This window comes from Serinus canaria, chromosome 4A (assembly GCF_022539315.1).
Source record: "Serinus canaria isolate serCan28SL12 chromosome 4A, serCan2020, whole genome shotgun sequence".
NCBI classification, from domain to species: domain Eukaryota; kingdom Metazoa; phylum Chordata; class Aves; order Passeriformes; family Fringillidae; genus Serinus; species Serinus canaria.
In genome coordinates this window covers 8,906,222-8,923,258 of record NC_066318.1, presented here as the reverse complement: position 1 = coordinate 8,923,258, position 17,037 = coordinate 8,906,222, and the positions used below count along the sequence as shown (strand labels likewise).

The 17,037-nt window shown below is 41.3% G+C and overlaps 1 protein-coding gene across 2 annotated transcripts; it reads left to right on the top strand.

Moving 5' to 3' along the window:
- The first annotated feature begins 781 nt into the window (after nucleotides 1–781).
- On the top strand, nucleotides 782–16,946 carry LAMP2 (lysosomal associated membrane protein 2). Of its 2 annotated transcripts, none has more exons than XM_030228795.2 (9): nucleotides 782–1,313; nucleotides 2,381–2,499; nucleotides 2,977–3,190; nucleotides 3,812–3,973; nucleotides 4,625–4,842; nucleotides 5,363–5,482; nucleotides 5,758–5,836; nucleotides 6,608–6,775; nucleotides 12,630–16,946. In XM_030228795.2, the coding sequence occupies exons 1-9, from the start codon at nucleotides 1,145–1,147 to the stop codon at nucleotides 12,770–12,772; spliced, it is 1,392 nt and encodes a 463-aa protein (XP_030084655.1). In that variant the 5' UTR covers nucleotides 782–1,144; the 3' UTR covers nucleotides 12,773–16,946. The 2 variants fall into 2 exon arrangements, with proteins under 2 accessions (XP_030084655.1, XP_030084656.1); XM_030228796.2 differs by lacking the exon at nucleotides 12,630–16,946 and adding an exon at nucleotides 7,977–10,397 and having other exon boundaries at nucleotides 803–1,313.
- The last annotated feature ends 91 nt before the right edge of the window (nucleotides 16,947–17,037 follow it).

Sequence of the window (17,037 nt, the reverse complement as noted above, 5' to 3'; positions counted from 1 at the left end):
AAGTACAGGATTGCAAGCACACAGCTGAGAGAAATTAACTGCCTTTTGATAACAAATTATTTCCGCTTCCTCCAGACTGCATAACTGCTTTCCTATCAACCATCTACACTCCAACTGTCCCATTATCAGGTCAATGTGTTTTATTGTCTTCTTCAGACTTCATCTTCTACCCCCATGGCTGGGGGTGTCTCTTAGAGCCCAACCACTGAAAATCCTCAGTTCTTCCAGACATCACAGACAGGAATATGCCATTCCAGAAGGCCCTTCCCTGCTGAATGCAGAGCTCCTGTCTCCTCGGGCCATCTTCTGTCTGTCTCCCAGCCTCAATGCCTTCTGCCATTTCCCCTTTCTCTGCCAAGCTGCCCTTTCTGACTTGTTTCCCTTGGGTATGGGGGTTTGGATTTTTTTCTTCCTAACCAATAGTGTCCATCAATCCAGCATCCATCACACTTTATTCCACCTTCCAGACCCAAATCCACCGAGTTTTCTGTCCAACCTCCTTCTCCCCGCTTCGCACCGCAGGCTCTTCTCTCCCTCATTCGCACCATGCTCCTGTCGTCTCCCATCGTTTCCTGCCCCACTTTCCGCCTTTCAGCACCAGCAAAAACAGCATTAAAGCTCCGGGTGCAGGCTCCAATCCCTCCCGCCGCAAGGGCCGTGTCTGGAGGGGGTTTCTGCCCGGTCAGCGGAGGCACCGAGACCCGGGGAGGGTGGATGGACAGCAGCGACAGCCGGCCCGGGGACACCGAGAGCTTTGTATTTATTGCAAACATGGGCAATAGCTTTATTTTTTTCTCAGTGAAAGCCTCTATATTAAACTTCCCTGGATGTGCACCTCTTGTAAGGTACCCCTTCCCAGACTGGAGCAGCGCCAGGGCACACCGCAAACACTGCCGAGGGCCAGAACAAGCCGCCGCTACCTTGCCCCTGCAGAGGCCACCACCGCGGCTCAGACCCGGTCCGGTCGCCGCTGTTGTCGCCGCTGCCGGGCAGGGACTGGGACAGGAGCGGACAGGACCGGACCAGACCCGACCCGCCCGCCCGAGGCGGCGCGCGACGAGCGGCCCGTCCGCGATCCACGGAATCGAGCGGCGGCGCCGAGCGGCGATTGGCGGCGCGCGGGCGGCCCCGCCCCGCCCCTCACATGACCGCTAGCGAGGTTTTTGTCGCGCCCGCTCGCCCTGGCCGCTCGCCGTGCCCCGGTGTCCCCGCCGCCGGCAGTAGCAGCAGCACCGCCGCCATGGGCCCGCGCCGCTCCGCCGCCTCCTCCCGCGGCCGCCTCCTCCTGCCGCTGCTGCTGCTCGGCGTCTCTGGTGAGCGGGGCAGCGCCGGGGCCGGGGGAGGGGAGTGGGTGTCGGGTGTCCCCGCGGGCTCGTGCCGCTCCCCGCCCCGTCACGCACGTGACGCGGCGCGCGGGCACCGGGGGTCCCGGGGGGGGGTTCCGGGGCCGCCTCGGCCCCGCGGCGCCTTCAGGGGGCGGCGCCGGGGCGGAGGCGCCGCCGCTGCCCCCCCCCCCCCGCGCTGCCACCTACGGGAGGGGAGGGGACGGGACAGCGACGGGGCCAAGGCCCCGCGCCGTGCCAGGGAGGCCGGGAACCGCGGGGTGCTTCCGCCTAGGGCCGGGGCCTGGCAGCCGGGACCGTGGGCCCACCCTCGCGGCCCGGCCCGGCCGTTCTGTCAGCGCTTCTCGGCGTGGGGCCGCGGGCACGGCAGCGTCTGTGCCGGGAGACACCGCGTCGGGAATACAACAGCTGGGAAAAGTTCTCTTAAAAGGCAGAGGGAATTTAACGCCCGTGTTTCTTCAGCTGGGAATCGTGGAAGCACAATGAAGGCAATGCCGATCCCATCTCTTGGGGGTCAGCTTGAGTCGTAATCACTGATACAACACATAAAATAATAAAAATAATAGACCCTGGTCTGCAAGCAGCGCGTTGTTTAAGTGCTATGTTCATGCCCTTTGGTTTACCCACTTTGTCACCAGAAAGCTGATGCTTATTTCAGAGAGTCAGAATTCTAGGTTGGAAGGGACCTCAAGGATCTGCTGGTCCAGCCTTTCTTGGCAAAGACACGGTCTAGACGAGATGGCCCAACACCCGGTACAGCCAAATCTTAAAAGTGTCCAGTGTTGGGCAGTCAATGCTTTGAGAATATTAGTTTGTGTCAGGTAAACAGACTATAAAATATAAAACATTCTCTCAGTTTTTGCCAGCTTTGACAGTTTTGTAGTGTGCTTCCTAATTTTGATACTTTTTAGAAATCTAGCTATTCTTTCACTGTCTGGTAAAATTGAATATGGTCCTGATGTAAAGCTGTCCTCTTAAGTGGTTCTAGAAAATGAAGAAAAAGCAATGTCTTAATAGCTGATAATAATATCTTACAGGTTTTTTCCAGTCCTATGCAGTTGAAGTAGATATAAAGGATGCTTCTAATGCTACATGCCTGTATGCAAATTGGATGATGAGGTTCTTGATAACATATGAATCAAACAATGGTGATTATGTAAGTATTTGGGAGTAACTCTTGCTGAGAACTGGATTTTGACCTGGATTAAAGTTTAAGCTCTTTTACCTAGGGTGTTTGATTTCTTAGTTTTTTTTTACTAAATTGGTTGAAAAGAATATTCCTATGTAATCCTTATGAAGTAAAGAATAAGTTCTCAGTCTTAAATGATGTACACAAAACTCAGCAAGTCTAACCAGTATCAGTGTAGTTATGTTCTTAACCCAAGCAGTAAATGTAATTGCAGCTCAACATGATAAAGATTTACAGCCAGGTTAGAGTTGTACTTTTGTACTCGAATCTGATACTGCTCCTTTCTCAGGCAGGTGTCAGGGACCCTTTATCATAATTTTCCAAAATAACCTAAAATAATATCACTTATCTTGTGCAAGGTTTCAGCTAACTCCAGCAAGTTTATAATGTTGTCATGGGGAAGAGGTGCATGTGAATGCATTTTAAATTCCCCTTTTCTTCTAGAAAACCACAACCCTGAATTTGTCATCGAGCGTGACACACAATGGAAGCGTCTGTGGCAATGACACACAGGCTGCAGTTGTGGCAGTGCAGTTTGGAGAAGGTCATTCTTGGAGCATTAACATCACAAAAACCAATGAAACTTACCAGGGAGACTTCATCACACTGACCTACAACACCAATGACACAGCTGTATTCCCTGATGCTAAAAGAAAAGGTAACATTCAGTGCAGAATCTGACTTGCAAAGCAATCTCAGCCTGAAGTGTCAGACCTTATGTACCTGACCTGGCTTGGCTTCTTCAAAGTAATGAGGAATCCAGGAGTTAGTAATGAATGTAATGAGTTCTGTACCACGTGCTGCTAACTGCTGTTCCTTGTACCTGCCTGCTGGGTAACAATGCAGGCCAAATGGCTTCACTGAATGTGTAATTCCTGTGAGTGGAAGGGGAAGGATAAACTGCTTTGATCAGTGAGGTAGACAGCAGGCACATGGAAGATTAATTTTAGTGGGCACTGCTTGGTCTTCTACCTTGCCAAGCAATACAGTGTTAAGCTGTCTATGTACTAATGCCTACTAATAATAGAATTATTTTCTCCTTACAAACTTAAGTAAAAGGGTTCACCTTTCTGATGGCTTGTCTAGTTCTGTAAGCTTAGTTACTCCTGCATTACCTAGCACTTCAGGTCAGGACATACAGAGAGAACATTCAAGAGAGCTTGAGATTGTTAAACTTAATTATTGCTTAGTCTTTGTCTTATGAAATTATATAAAATGTAACACTACCTCTAAGTTCTTGTAGTTCATAAGACATTAAAACATTTGTGCTTATTTGTAGGACCAGTTACTGTTCTTATGAAGGATCCTGCACATCCAGTTCAGCTGAATACTGTCTTCGTGTGTCACAATTCCTTAGTTATTGAAGAAAAAAATACAACACAGATTTTCTGGAATGTTACTCTGCAGGCTTTTGTTCAGAATGGCACAGTCAGTAAAAAAGGTGAGAATTTCAGTTTGTGAAAGAGCTTTTTTGTGTTGCACTTTAGTGCAGGGAGCAAAGTTCCATAATAAAAAATCCACCAATTCTAAGATGTGTTGTGCTTAATAATATCCATGTAAATATCCTCTAGTACTTCTTTCCTTGTTCCTGGAAAAATAGCTTAGGAAAACGGATTTAGTAGTGTGCTCTACTGTCGATTGTTTGTGTGCCAAGGTGGGGTTCTTCTCAAGTGTGTGTTCCAGTAATTGGGGTATTAAAAATAAGCACTTCAGAGCCACTGTTGCTGAGTAAATCATTTGAGTTTGAGGGGTTTTAGCTGACTGCCTTCCACTTCCAGTGGTGGCCTCTGCTGTTGTATTTGAGTAGTCCAGAGCCTGTTATCTTATCGCTCAGGAAAGAGACGAGCACAGCATGGTGCTGCATGTAGCCTAATAGGGTCACTTGGTTGACAGCAAATACATGTCATACTTTTAAAACAACTTAACTGCCTTTCTGTGTTTTGCTTCCATGTGTCAGAGGCAAGTGGTACTGAGTGTGGATTTAAAACTGTGTTAGAGGATTTCTGAGAATAAGTGGCAACTGTACTTTGTCTCAGTAATAAGACTACAATAAAATTTCAGTAATGAAATGGTGATTAAAATGTCTTTTCAGAGACTAGATGTCCTGCTGATACACCTACTTCTGCACCTACTGTTCCACCTACTATTGCCAATGTCACTACTGCATCTACCACTACTTTATCTCCTGCTCCAACAACTGTTCCCAAACCTGTGGAGAATCCAGACACGGGAAACTATTCTCTTAAAAGTGGAAATAAAACGTGTTTCCTGGCAACTGTGGGGCTGCAACTGAATGTTTCCCAAGACAAGGTGCTTCTTTTTTCTTTTGGAGAGTAAAAGTTGCTGTAGTTACTTGGTGTGAAATCTGAAGGCAGAGTATTGTTTTGTACACTGCTGGCTGTCCAGAACTGCTTCTAAGTATTGTATGTAACACCTCTCTGACATCAGAATAGTTTTGTTGCATAATACATGTCTTCAAAATACTTACATTGATTCAACAGGATTTTTTATTGGGAATACTTCTAACATGATTAAAAGTCTGGAACTTTCTTAACTGTTATGGCTGTTGTTCCCTGGAGATTTTGTCCTTCCCCTCAGAGGGTAGCCTGTTGTGTTTGGGAACAAAGTAACGCTTCTCAAGGAATTTGTTTGTTTCAGTATTGCCAGCATGTAAATTTAACTCAAACAGCCTTGGTTCCGTAGCAGCTAAGCTCAGCTCCTCCTGCTGTCGTATTTATGACAAGCTCTTCTAACCCAAGACTGTTCCTGACTGAGACAATGTATTCCAAAGGCAGCTGAATGTCTTTGATGTGCTTTGTCTGTATTTCAGCCTCTTCTGATCAACATCAATCCAAAGACAACTGTCGCAGATGGTGCCTGTGGTAACACGACAGCCACTCTGAAATTGAATGATGGAAATAGCACACTGATTGGTTTCACATTTGCTATTGTAAGTAACTTTTATTTTAAATTTATCATTTAACAGCATGCATGGGGATCACTTTTGATACTTTGAGTAAAATCCTCCTCTTGCTTGCTGGTGGTCAGCTGTTCCCATACGGGAAGTGGAACTGGCCAGCTGAGTGCCTCAAGACAAATGGAGAACTGGGTTAAAGTGGTAGAAAATGTAAAACTGGTAAATGTGTTGACTTTTGTAAAGCATGTATTCTTAAAGTTACAAATGCAAAATTGCACACTGACACTTGGTTCTTGTTTCTTGAACAGAAAAATACAAGTGCAAGTGTACAGAAATTTTATCTGCGGGAGGTGAATGTTACTCTGCTCAACCATCTGAATGGTTCTGGTAAGAAACAGTATCTGCCTTAAACAAGGGTAATACTTTATTCAGTGTCTGCATCAAATAATTCTGGCTTTTTTTCAGTGTTGTTCATGCTTACTGTTAGCTCCTACTTATGTCTAGCAGTTGGTATGAACAAAAATAATAAGCAGAAATGGCTGTAAGAGTTTTTTTAAACAGTGTAGGACCATTCTACTATTCCTGAAACTCCTGCTAATTGGAGTCACTGTAAATTAAGAGGGTTTCTTTTCAGTAATGTAATTTTGGTGGTGGTGTGAAATCTAATTGTACCAGCTTTGAAGCTTTTTTCCTAAACCAGCTGTTGCCTTCTTTGTTTGAAAATGCTGCTGTATCTTCCAACCACTTGTACTTAACTCTCACTAAAAAAAGGCCAGTCCTTCAGAAGCTAAAGTATACTTTTTTCCCAATAAACATATGTTTTCTCTTTTTTTTTGTTTTTTAAATTGCTTGTCATAGCTACATCAATTAAAGAGCATTAAAGCTAAAACACTTGAAACTTTGCAGCACTGAGACAAGTGGCGGTATAAGGGAAGCCTGATGTCATGTACATATGAAAGAGAGGTTACGGTAATAACTTCAGGTTTTGATTTCTAAGCTGATCAATCCCGCTTTGCACTACTTTGTTTTTCAGACTAGTCAGTTTTGAAGTGTTGGCCCCTCTAGATTCAGCTACTCAGTCTTACTGTATTAGCAGCTGTCTTGCATTTTAAATTAACATGTAAATTCCCTTTCTTTTTTTTTTCCTTCTTTGTTTAGTCATTTCAAGTGCTGATAACAACAACTTGAGCAAGTGGGATGCTTTCCTTGGTAGCTCTTACATGTGCCGAAAAGAGCAAACCCTTCAGATTAATGAAAATGTTCAAGTACATACTTTTAATCTATGGATTCAGCCATTCCTTGTGGAAGCAAATAAGTTTGCTACAGGTAAGAGTTATGGTTTTGTTTTTAGTGATATGCTTGCTAAATTCTCACTTGCTAAAAAGCACCAGCATTAGGTACAAGCACTTAATCTCAGAAGCTCTTGTTCCAATTTTTTAAAATATGTTTAGATATACATGGAATGAAGAGAAGTTCTGAGAGTGACATTCAAGTTCAAGCAAAGCTTTGCCCTCACTTAAAAAATGTCTGCTAAGAGTGTGGCTCTTCTTCACAAAACTTGAATGAACTGGAGACACTGAATAGGGACTTAAGGGTTGCTGTGCAGAATACATTAGAAGTTACTTGATAACATCTTGACTTTCAACATGTGTAGCTCAGATATGTAAGAGAATTGGACAGAACTTTTGCAGAGGTGGACTTTGGGAGTACTGTTAGGTGTTTTGTTTCTTTTTACCTGTCAGTCTAAGGAATAGGAATAGGGGAAGAATGAACTGTCAGGGGCTTCCTTCAGAGGCAGTCTTGAGTATCCAGAACAAAAGAGATTCTGAAATGTTTGTTTGCTGCATTATCTTGATCTTGTCTGGAGAAAACTGAAATGTCTTAAATTACCTCTTAATATTTAGTGCAAACTGGTCTTTGTGCTTAATGCTAATACTTGCAGCACAGTCTTATTGGACTAGACTTATCTATAGACACATAGGTTGAAAAGTTCTGTTTTTAGACAGAAGTAAGGTAACTCCAGATGTGTGTAGGGTAAACAGTTTAGTCTTTCTAAAGAGTTAGGGATCCATTTCACACAGTAGTTAAAGTTGCAGCTAGATTTTTTCTAATTATAGTTATTTTATCTGTGTAACGTGTCTTTGTTCTGGATAGATTCTTGATACCAAATCTAGGTCACTTTTTATCCTTAATGAGTGAAAGTATCAACCAGACTTGCTTTAAGTATGAAATAGATAAGCCTGGTTTGTGAATGTAGAAGAATGGCTGCTCCCTTGCCTGGTGCAGATCTTGTGCACAGGAAAACTTGTACACCCTTAACTTGCTCTAGGTTATCAATGCTTAACTTAATTAAAATGCTTAAATATGCTAAATGTATTGATGAGACCTCTGCACTTCTTTCTCTCATAGTTTAAATAATAGTTGATTTTTTAACACCTTCATATTAAGGAAAACAGATTTTTATACCACACTTGGCAAGTGTTCTGACTTTATTTATTCCTTATTGCAACCTTTTTCTCACCTACAGCCCAGGAGTGTTCGCTGGATGATGACAGCATTCTAATCCCAATTGTAGTTGGTGCTGCACTTGCTGTCTTGATTGCCATTATAGTGGTTGCTTACATAATTGGCAGAAGAAAAAGCTATGCTGGATATCAAACTTTGTGAATCTAAGTGTGATTCCTGTTATGATTTCACTTTAAACAAAGCAAGTGCAAGTTCTGAAGTCCAAAAAAGACCCAAAACTTAGGAGTAATTACTAGCCACTGCTAATTGGAGTTGAGAAACAAAGGGAGAATGTTTATCTCAGATGAAGCAGAATTACACTTTGTTTTCCTGCCCTAAGAAGACCACGTGGGTTTCATAGCTGTTTTGAAGATGTCAAATCCTGGATTAATTGCTAGGCTAAGGATTTTATCTTGCAAAAGTCCTAAAGCATTTAAGATTTATTTCTGCTTTTTACAAATACTAGCCTGAAACAATAACACGTTCTGAACTGATGTGCATTGGGCATCTCCCAGAATAGCATAGAATTTGTACTTGCTTCTCTCCTCTGCGTTCCTTAGTTGTTGTTGTAATTGTGGGTTAAGCTGGCAGCATTAGTCACTCTGACTTGTATAGTATTTAACAAGGATTGTCTAATGCCCAATAGCAACTTCGTTTTCCATAGGATTGAACTTCAGGCTGGTGATTAAGTGATCTCTGGAAGTGGCAGCAGTAACTTACTTGCCTTTGTTAGGATTTCAGTAATTTACTCCTGCCTTGGTGTAATTTCAGGAATCATTCCTATACCATGGCTGTACAAACAAAATGGGTAATTTGCCAAATGGTGAATATATGGGAAGACTTCAGTGCCGTTTCCAGATGCTTTCAAAAAAAACCTGTTAGGCACTGAATTCTTTATTGTACCTTGGCAATCATCTAAAATACTCACCTAAGGCAGACTTCTGCTAAATTAATGCAAGCTTTCTTTTGCTGGCATCAGTTTAAAGGGAATAACCTTTCTAAATATTCCAGAACTTTAAAGTGCACTTAACTTCATACCATACCCTGCACAGAACTGGTCTGTCTTGTTGCTTTGAATGACCTTGTTTAAAGATGCTTTTATTTAATGAGCCAGTATCTGTTGTTGCAGCTTGAGCTGTTTTTAAATCTTCATCTTGAATGGTTCTCTGCCAGTCAAAGTTCACATTGTAACTGCCCGCCATTGGCACTCTGAATGTTGAATGTTTGTGTTGGGTTGTTTGCGGTGTAGCATTTATTAATGTTAAGAATGCAAAAGCCAAACAAGTCTGAGATGGACCCTCAACACCTGTTTTTCCTTGCTGTATGAAAAGAATAAGTAGGTTAAAAAAGTGCAGTGCAACTGGACTGTTCTTTAACTGCAGCTCTGTAGAGACTAACTCTTGATGCACAACTTTGCTCTGGGCTCCTTGTGCATATTCTTACTGCATGGGAAAAATAAAAGTCTTTTAGACTTTTAGATAATTGTGGCTTTTTTGCATATGTCATAACATGAGCTGCCTAAGCTAGTTATTTAATGAACATAACATTGTCTCCCCATTTAGAATGAGTTTAGCCTGCATCAAAGCTGCTCTAGTGTTTTATTAGTGTTCTCTAGGGTTGTAGAGATGTCTGTGGCATGTTTGTATACAAGTCATAAAATACACTTCTTTCAGTAATGGTTTGGTTTGTTTTTTGGTTTTTTTTTTTGTAAAGACAGTTTACTCTTGACACTAGCCAAGGAAGCATGTATGGGTGGATAATGCTTACTATAGCTTGTAGTCTACAGCTTGAATTTTGCATCAGTTACTGAAATGCATTTTAATGAAAGTGGGGAACTGCTATAAGTTTAATCATGAAACAAGCTTCAAGACTTACCATTTTAATTTTAAAAAATGGATCTAATGACTTTCATATTAATATATCCTCAAATGCAGAAGTTCATATAGATTTTTTTAGCTTTTTTTTTTTTTTTTTTTTTTTTTTTGTGAGTGATGTTCAGTGGCACCAGTTAAACATGCATCTCTGTTAAGGAGTAATCATCACATTATTCTTCTGACCTTGCAAATTTTTGAAGTTTTGTACACAGTTTCCAAGTGATAAAATAGAAGATTCATGCAAACTGCCTCCTAAAATAAGCACTAGAAATACCATTGCAAAAACCTGTAAGTAGGCTCAGAGTTTTAAGTACTCCTAGACTGATGTGCAGGTAACTGGTTCAAAAAACATCAGTTTCACCTGACTTCCTGTTGTTATAAAACCACTAATTTTCCTGTATGTATTGCTCCATAGGGAATTGTCAATCTGTTTATCCTGTGCTCTAAAAAATAAAGATTGTTCTATTTCTTAAGGAAACTTGTTCACATTTTTTAACTGATTTGAAAACAGACGTCTTGTATTGTCTTTTTTTAAAGAAAATAAACTCAATGAGTAAGGTGAACTCTAATCAGTCTGTATCTGAGATTCTGTTACATAGTTGGTTTTGTTCTGGTCTGTGGAAAGAGCATTTAAATTGTGGATGTATTTAACACCTGTGGATGTGGAATATTAACATGTATAATCTATTATAGAGTGTGGTTGGTATTACCTTATACACAGTTTACTAAATATTGTATTCTAATGTCAAGGTTTCTGATATTTTAGGTTAAAGATGTCATGCTAATAGTCCTCAAAAGTACAATTTCTAGCCAGTGAATAATGGGGTTTGGGTTTTGGAAGGGGTGTTTTCTTTGGTCATTTGTTCCTTGTTTTTGGTTTTTTTTTTGGCTTTTCCTTGGTTTTTAAATTTTTTTTCATTGACCACAGTGTTCTCTCTTCCTTAGCATATGTTAATAAAACACAAACTTTGGGGCTGTTGGTTGAATCTTATGATTGGAATTAAAAGGGAAGGCAGCTTTTATACTGGGGCTAAAAAAATTTTTGGCCAAAAATTTGACTTTTTTGAATGGAGACGCATTCAGCCATGTCAGTCGAAAAAGCTGTTCCTGCTGGCCCTGCTGTGTGTTGGGCTCTAGTTTCCAATTCTGCACTTGAAGACACCTCTGAAGCTTCTAACCACTGTACAGTAGCCATGCCTGGATAGATGTGTGCCAGCAAGGATGGAGTGTTCCTGGTATGAAACTTTAACCCCTTTTTCACCCTGGGAATTGCCTGTAACAGTGCCACAGTGTGATGTGCACTGCAGCCATCTCCTTCCTTTGGAGAAGAGAGGGAATTTCTGTCATTGCCTGCTGGGCACCTTCATCCTTAGCAAATCTAATCATATTTAGTGTCAGTGTTTAGTGACCCGTTACCCAGCATCTAGCAAATTGTCTGTGTTAGTATTTAGTGAACAGGGTGACTAAATATCAAATGTATGTCTCTCTTTAAGATGTTTAAATATTTTCTCAATCAGAATTTTTTTTAAATAGCTGTGTAAGGTGCATAGTTCCTTTACCCTTGGTTTTTTTTTTCCTTCCAGGTGTTGCTCTACTTGGCAGTAGGTGCATTCAGATAATCTGTGTTCAGTATTTTCAGCTGTTGAGCCTCCAGGTGTTGTTCTCCTTGCTCTTAGTCAAAGGCTTTGTATAGTATTTCAGGGAGGGGCCATGGCAAGTGTGTGCTGGACTGTCATAAGCTAAAGCAAGACAATACATTTCGCATAATTAATGCTGATTCGGTGAAAAACAGTAGCCAACTTTTGAGGAGGCATTGACTGTGTGTGTGATGCTCTGTCCTAATTAAAAACTCAAAATAGTTTTACCAAGAGTGCTGCCTGATGGAATGCATCTAAGGGCAGGCACTGTTCAGTGCTGGAGAGCCCAGGCATGGCCCCCTGCCTCACCACACCTCTCCTGGCACAGGCAGGTGGAGCTCTGCTCTCCTTGCAAACAGCTTGTGATGCCAAGCCCTGCCCCCGAGTTTGAAACCAGCTCCCGGTGTGGTTTGCTAATCATTGATGAGTGTTTGTACCAGCAAGGAGCTCCTCATGTTTTATAAGCTGTGTGTTAAAAACCACTATAGTGTTACAGATGTCTCTTTCATTTTCCCCTCTGATGTGGATTTCAATGAGGTCTGTGTAGTTCTCAGCTGAAACTAATAACCCTTTTGCATGAAAAATAAAGTTACCCACCCCAACAGAGTCTTTCAGTGTTTTCCATGCAGTGCCCGGAGGCACATTTATCTTGGCTGTCTCTTGCAGTTCTTAGTAAGTTTCTGCTTGTTCCTTGGGTTGTCCCTTGTGCCTTCATGTCTAGAACCCAGAGAAGTGCTGGTGACTCAAGGGTTGGGAAGACCCCTGGACAAGGCAGTACTACATCAATGTGGGGTTTTTGTTGCTTTATTGCTGCTATCTCTGAGGTGTGATCAGCTAATGCATGCTCAGACTGCTGGTTTGTCCTCGCATTTCTAATCTATCCTCTGCTTGCTAGAGGAAGCTGAAATTAAATGTACAAATCAGAAGAAGTATATTACCAATATTAAGGATCTGTGGAGTAAATGTGTTTAAAGAAATCAATCTATCCATCAATTCTTTACTCAATACTTATTTTACTTTACGTGTATTATTGTATCTAATACAATGTAATTTCTCAAAAATGCCTGTTTGCTCCTTGCTTTCTTTGGTTTCTAATGCTTGATTTCTCTTACTAATTAATTCTCCCTTGCTTTTTTTTTTTTTTTCTTTTTCCTCTTTCTGCAGCTGAAGAATGCATTGCTGATTCTGACCTGAACTTTCTTATTCCCATCGCAGTGGGCGTGGCACTTGGATTCCTTATCATTCTTGTCTTTATATTTTACATCATTGGAAGAAGGAAAAGTCGTACTGGCTATCAGTCTGTATAATCTCTTCATTCCATCTCTGTTGCCCACCTTCCCTGTTCTTTTCCCTTTCCCAGACTTCCTGGCCTGCTCCTTAAAAAAAAAAAAAAAAGAAAGAAAAACAAATTAATTCAAGGTTTCTTTATTTAAAGAAGTTCAAATCACTTCATGGCAGAATAACAATCACTTCATGACAGAATAACATGCCATGAGTCTGAAGATGAGTTGCAGAAGCTGCTGTATGACTTTGGAGTAAGTAAGTGTTCTGAGGACCAGAGAATTGAGCAGAGTTGGTGTGTCCCTGTGGGAAATGTGATTATCTTTAGTAAAGAAGACGTCTACAAAACTTTCTGTCGTTTAATCTTTTTGTACAAGAAAATTTCTAGATGCCTACAGCTTGTCTTGGTTAATGCTACAGCTAAAACTATAATTAAAAGTGTGAATGCTGTGTCAAAAGGGACTGTACATGCAGTGGGAAAATGAATACCTAGCTTTCAACAGACTTCTGTTGGGAGCTTGGCATATGGCTGTTCTTGTGAATCAGCCTGAATTTCCTATTCCTTCTAGAATGTAAAAGTAGTACCTGATCTCACTAATACCCTGACATAATGTGAGAAGAACATCTGATTCTTCTAGTGAATTAATTTGTTTAACATCATGTGGAGAAGCTAACTGCTAATGTAGGTTGAACAGCTTGGCACTACCCTGGTGTCTAATTTGTCAAGATGAGGTTCAGGTGTGGAGAACTTTGGCTACTCAGAAAAGGCAACAGTCTGCTGAAGGAAATGTCTCCTGTGCTGTTTTGTTGAACTGCATTTTCCTCTTGTTCTGAGCTTAATTGTGAAGTGAGAGTGGGAGGCTGGAATTTCACTGGCTGCAGTTTCTCTCAGCTTTGATTCTGAACATAAAAGAAACTACACAGCGTTGGTCCATGTGAGGACCAAAAGTATTTTGAGAGCACTCAGGCTGACTGAGAACACAGGTTGCTCAGAGATTCCTGCAGTTCCTTTGGACAGCTTGCATAGGTTAACAGGGCATCAGTGAAAAGCTGTGATCTCTGAAAGCAAGTGGAGGTATGAAACCTTTCAGGTTTGATAGAATTAATCTGCTTTTAACCTCATTACTGCTGTCTTAGTGTAAGAGAACAAAATTTCTAGCATGAGGAATGCTGATCATAAAGCAGAAATGAATATATGTATAGTTAAGAAAGTGACTTCCAAAGGAATAAGATGCTTTGAAGATGCTTTCTTTGTTATTACTGCCATACCTTTGCAATTCTATGTTCCATATCTAAACTTACCAAAATCGAATTTAGTCATTCGTGGTCGTGTTCTGCTTCATTCCCATTGGGTTCATGTTGATGGAATGAAAGAAGCCTCTTGCTCTTCAAACCTTTTTGGTCCATCTTGGTAAAAGCCTTTTGCAGCCAATAAACCCAGGGGGCACACAAAGTTTTGTCCTCTGCAGCAAGTGTTTACTAGAGCTGCTTCAATATTTAATCTCTTTGTGCATTGACCCTGTATCCATGTTGTGGGGGAAGCACCTTCAGTAATTCACATACACAAAGGTGACAGTCAGCACTGATGTTTAAGTAACTCACAATAGCTGTGTATTCAGGGAAAGGAGTTTTCCAGAGAGTTAGTTCTGATATTTGAGAAATACCTGTGTATTCAATTATTCTTGTCCTCACCATGACCAAAGATACACTTTACCTGATTCTGACAAAAGGGATTCCATAGTACAAATGGGCTCCTGGAACAAGTTGTCCTTTTTTTTTAATTATTTTTCTTTAAGGAATGTAATTCAATGCTGCTGAGTTGGACTGTGTGCTTTGGGTTTGGTTGTCTTGGTCTCCTGTATTGTACCTTTGCTCTTGCAATACTTGATTTCCCTGCCAGTGTTAAATGGAATTATTTCAGGTGGCATTTTAGGAGTACGCCCACTTGTCAGTGTGGTGCTTCTCTGCCACCAGCAGATGGATCACAGCTATGATTTCATGCTGAGATTGCAGACTGAAGTATTTAATTCACTTTTGCTAGGCTATCTTAGTGAAATGTGGTCATTTCCTAGATGCTAACACATACATATATATATATTGTATATACATAGAAATTATTATTTTGAGCTTCAACAGAAGTCAAAAATTGATCCAGCACTTTAAGGTTGTTGCAGCATGAAGAGTGGTGTGTACAATTTTCCAGATCTTAAAATGACTGTACAAATATGCTGACAGCAGAATATGTGTATGGAAAATAAAGTTAATTATCGTGTTTATTAAGCTTTGTTTCGGTGTAAGTAGACATGAATGCCATTTCTGAGAGCTTTTCCAGAGGGATTGTCAATGTGCTTGGATCTGGATGTTTGTGGAGAAACAGAAACTTTTGCTTCTAAGCTATTCACACATTTACATCCAAATCAGTTGATTTTTTTTGTTGATTTGGTCAAAGCATGGGTCCAGCACCTGCTAAAGGACCTCCTCTTCCATCAGAATCCCTCCAACAGACAGATAAGGAATAGATATTAAATAAAGTTTTATCTTGGTGCTAGTGTGAAGGCTGTTAATTTGATAGCATGAGTCACAGTCAGTTTGGTTTCCTTTCAAGACCCCACAAATACAAATGCTTTAAAAGAGCTAAAGCAATTGGCAGACAGAGAAATGCTTCTGGGTCTAACTTATTTCTGATGTCAAAAGAAGAGCCACTCCCCCAGCAGCATCCTCCTTGGCAGAAGCCAGTTTCTGCTGGTCAGAAGATGCCCTTGCAAATAATTTGTGCAGGCAGAATGAATATGTTGCCCTGGTTCTATCAGTGCCATTTGGATAATGACAACTGAGCAGAATTAGTTCCTAAACTACCTCTGATTCAGGTATTTAATAGTTCTTAATAAATCCTTTTTGGCAGATGATTGTGATGCTTGGTGAAAAGTGAGTCTTATTGTACTGAACTCTTTGGCCTGGGGAAGTTTATCAAGTACTCACAATTCCAGGATGTTGTTACATCGTGCTTGGAAATTCAGTCCCTAACTGGCAGCACAAGCTGCATCTCTTAACACCAGTGTCTCAAGAATGCCACCAAAGAGTTAATTCTACTTAGTCACTTTATTTTAAATAGAAAAAATCACTTCTTAGAGACTGATATAGATCAGGAAATGACAGCAGGTGAAGTTCCTTGGCTATGGATGTAGGACAAACATACCATAATGCCCCTGTTCAGGCAGTAATTTTAGTAAGTGTGCTTTCCCAGTAGTACTTTACCCCAAGGTGTCCTGTGCTGCTGTGTTCTGCAGCTCCCAGCAAACAGCTGGTCTGTCCCATTGAGGGAGGCTCAGGCTGCTCAGGGCAGTGCACTCTGTGTTTCATCAGCCTTTGGGGGTGATAGACTGATGCCTTCACTCACCCCAACACTGACCCCTTAGCTGTGAGAGGACTGAGCAGTTCCCTGCATTTTGCTGCAGCATTACAGCTGTGACCTCTCTGGGATGGGGAAGAGCAGGTCTGAGAGCTTTGGGCACTGATCAGGAGGCACTGCCAACCTGTGAAGTGTGACAGGACAGCTCCTCTCACTCATCCTTGTCCAAGTAACTGGGTGAGGATTCCTGGGGCAGAGAGAAGTACTGGAGGAGGAGGGAGGGGGAAATTCATCTTCCCACTTCAGAAAGGAACAGCTGGAAGGGTTCAAGGGCAAACGATTTTCCGTGGCCCTTACTCAACACCTTGGGTGTGATCAACAAGTTGTGTAAAATGCTGCAGTCAAGATGCTTCTGGGGCTGGAGATCCTAGAAAGCACTTTGAGAGCTGCCATTTTCACTTTTCCACTCTGTTATTGCAGGAATAATCCAGAATTTTTGCTGTTTATTATTTTAACAAGAATAGTGCTAATAAAATACCTCCTTTTTAGCTTTTGCCTGAGAAATGCATATAAAACTATTCTAAAAAATAAAATTTAAAGCCAGGAAAGATGCATTCCACAGGGATCACTCATAAAAGACCTTATGAAAATAGCATTTGGATACCAATGTTTCTTTTCAATCAAAAGTGAAATCTTTTGCAGGTTTTCTCCCCAGAGGAAAACTTCTAATTTTTACTAATAATGATTTTACTAATAATGATTTTCATCAGAAGATGATGAATGTGGATCAACGCTCCATTGTATCTCATTGGTTTCCTAACTATGAACAAAAATAAATTAACAATAATCTCCATGTGCCTGTTTTTCCTAGCAGAAAAAAATGCTGGCTTGTTGCTTTAAAAAAGAAAAAGCCTCTGATTGACTTATCCCAGGTGCCTGGAG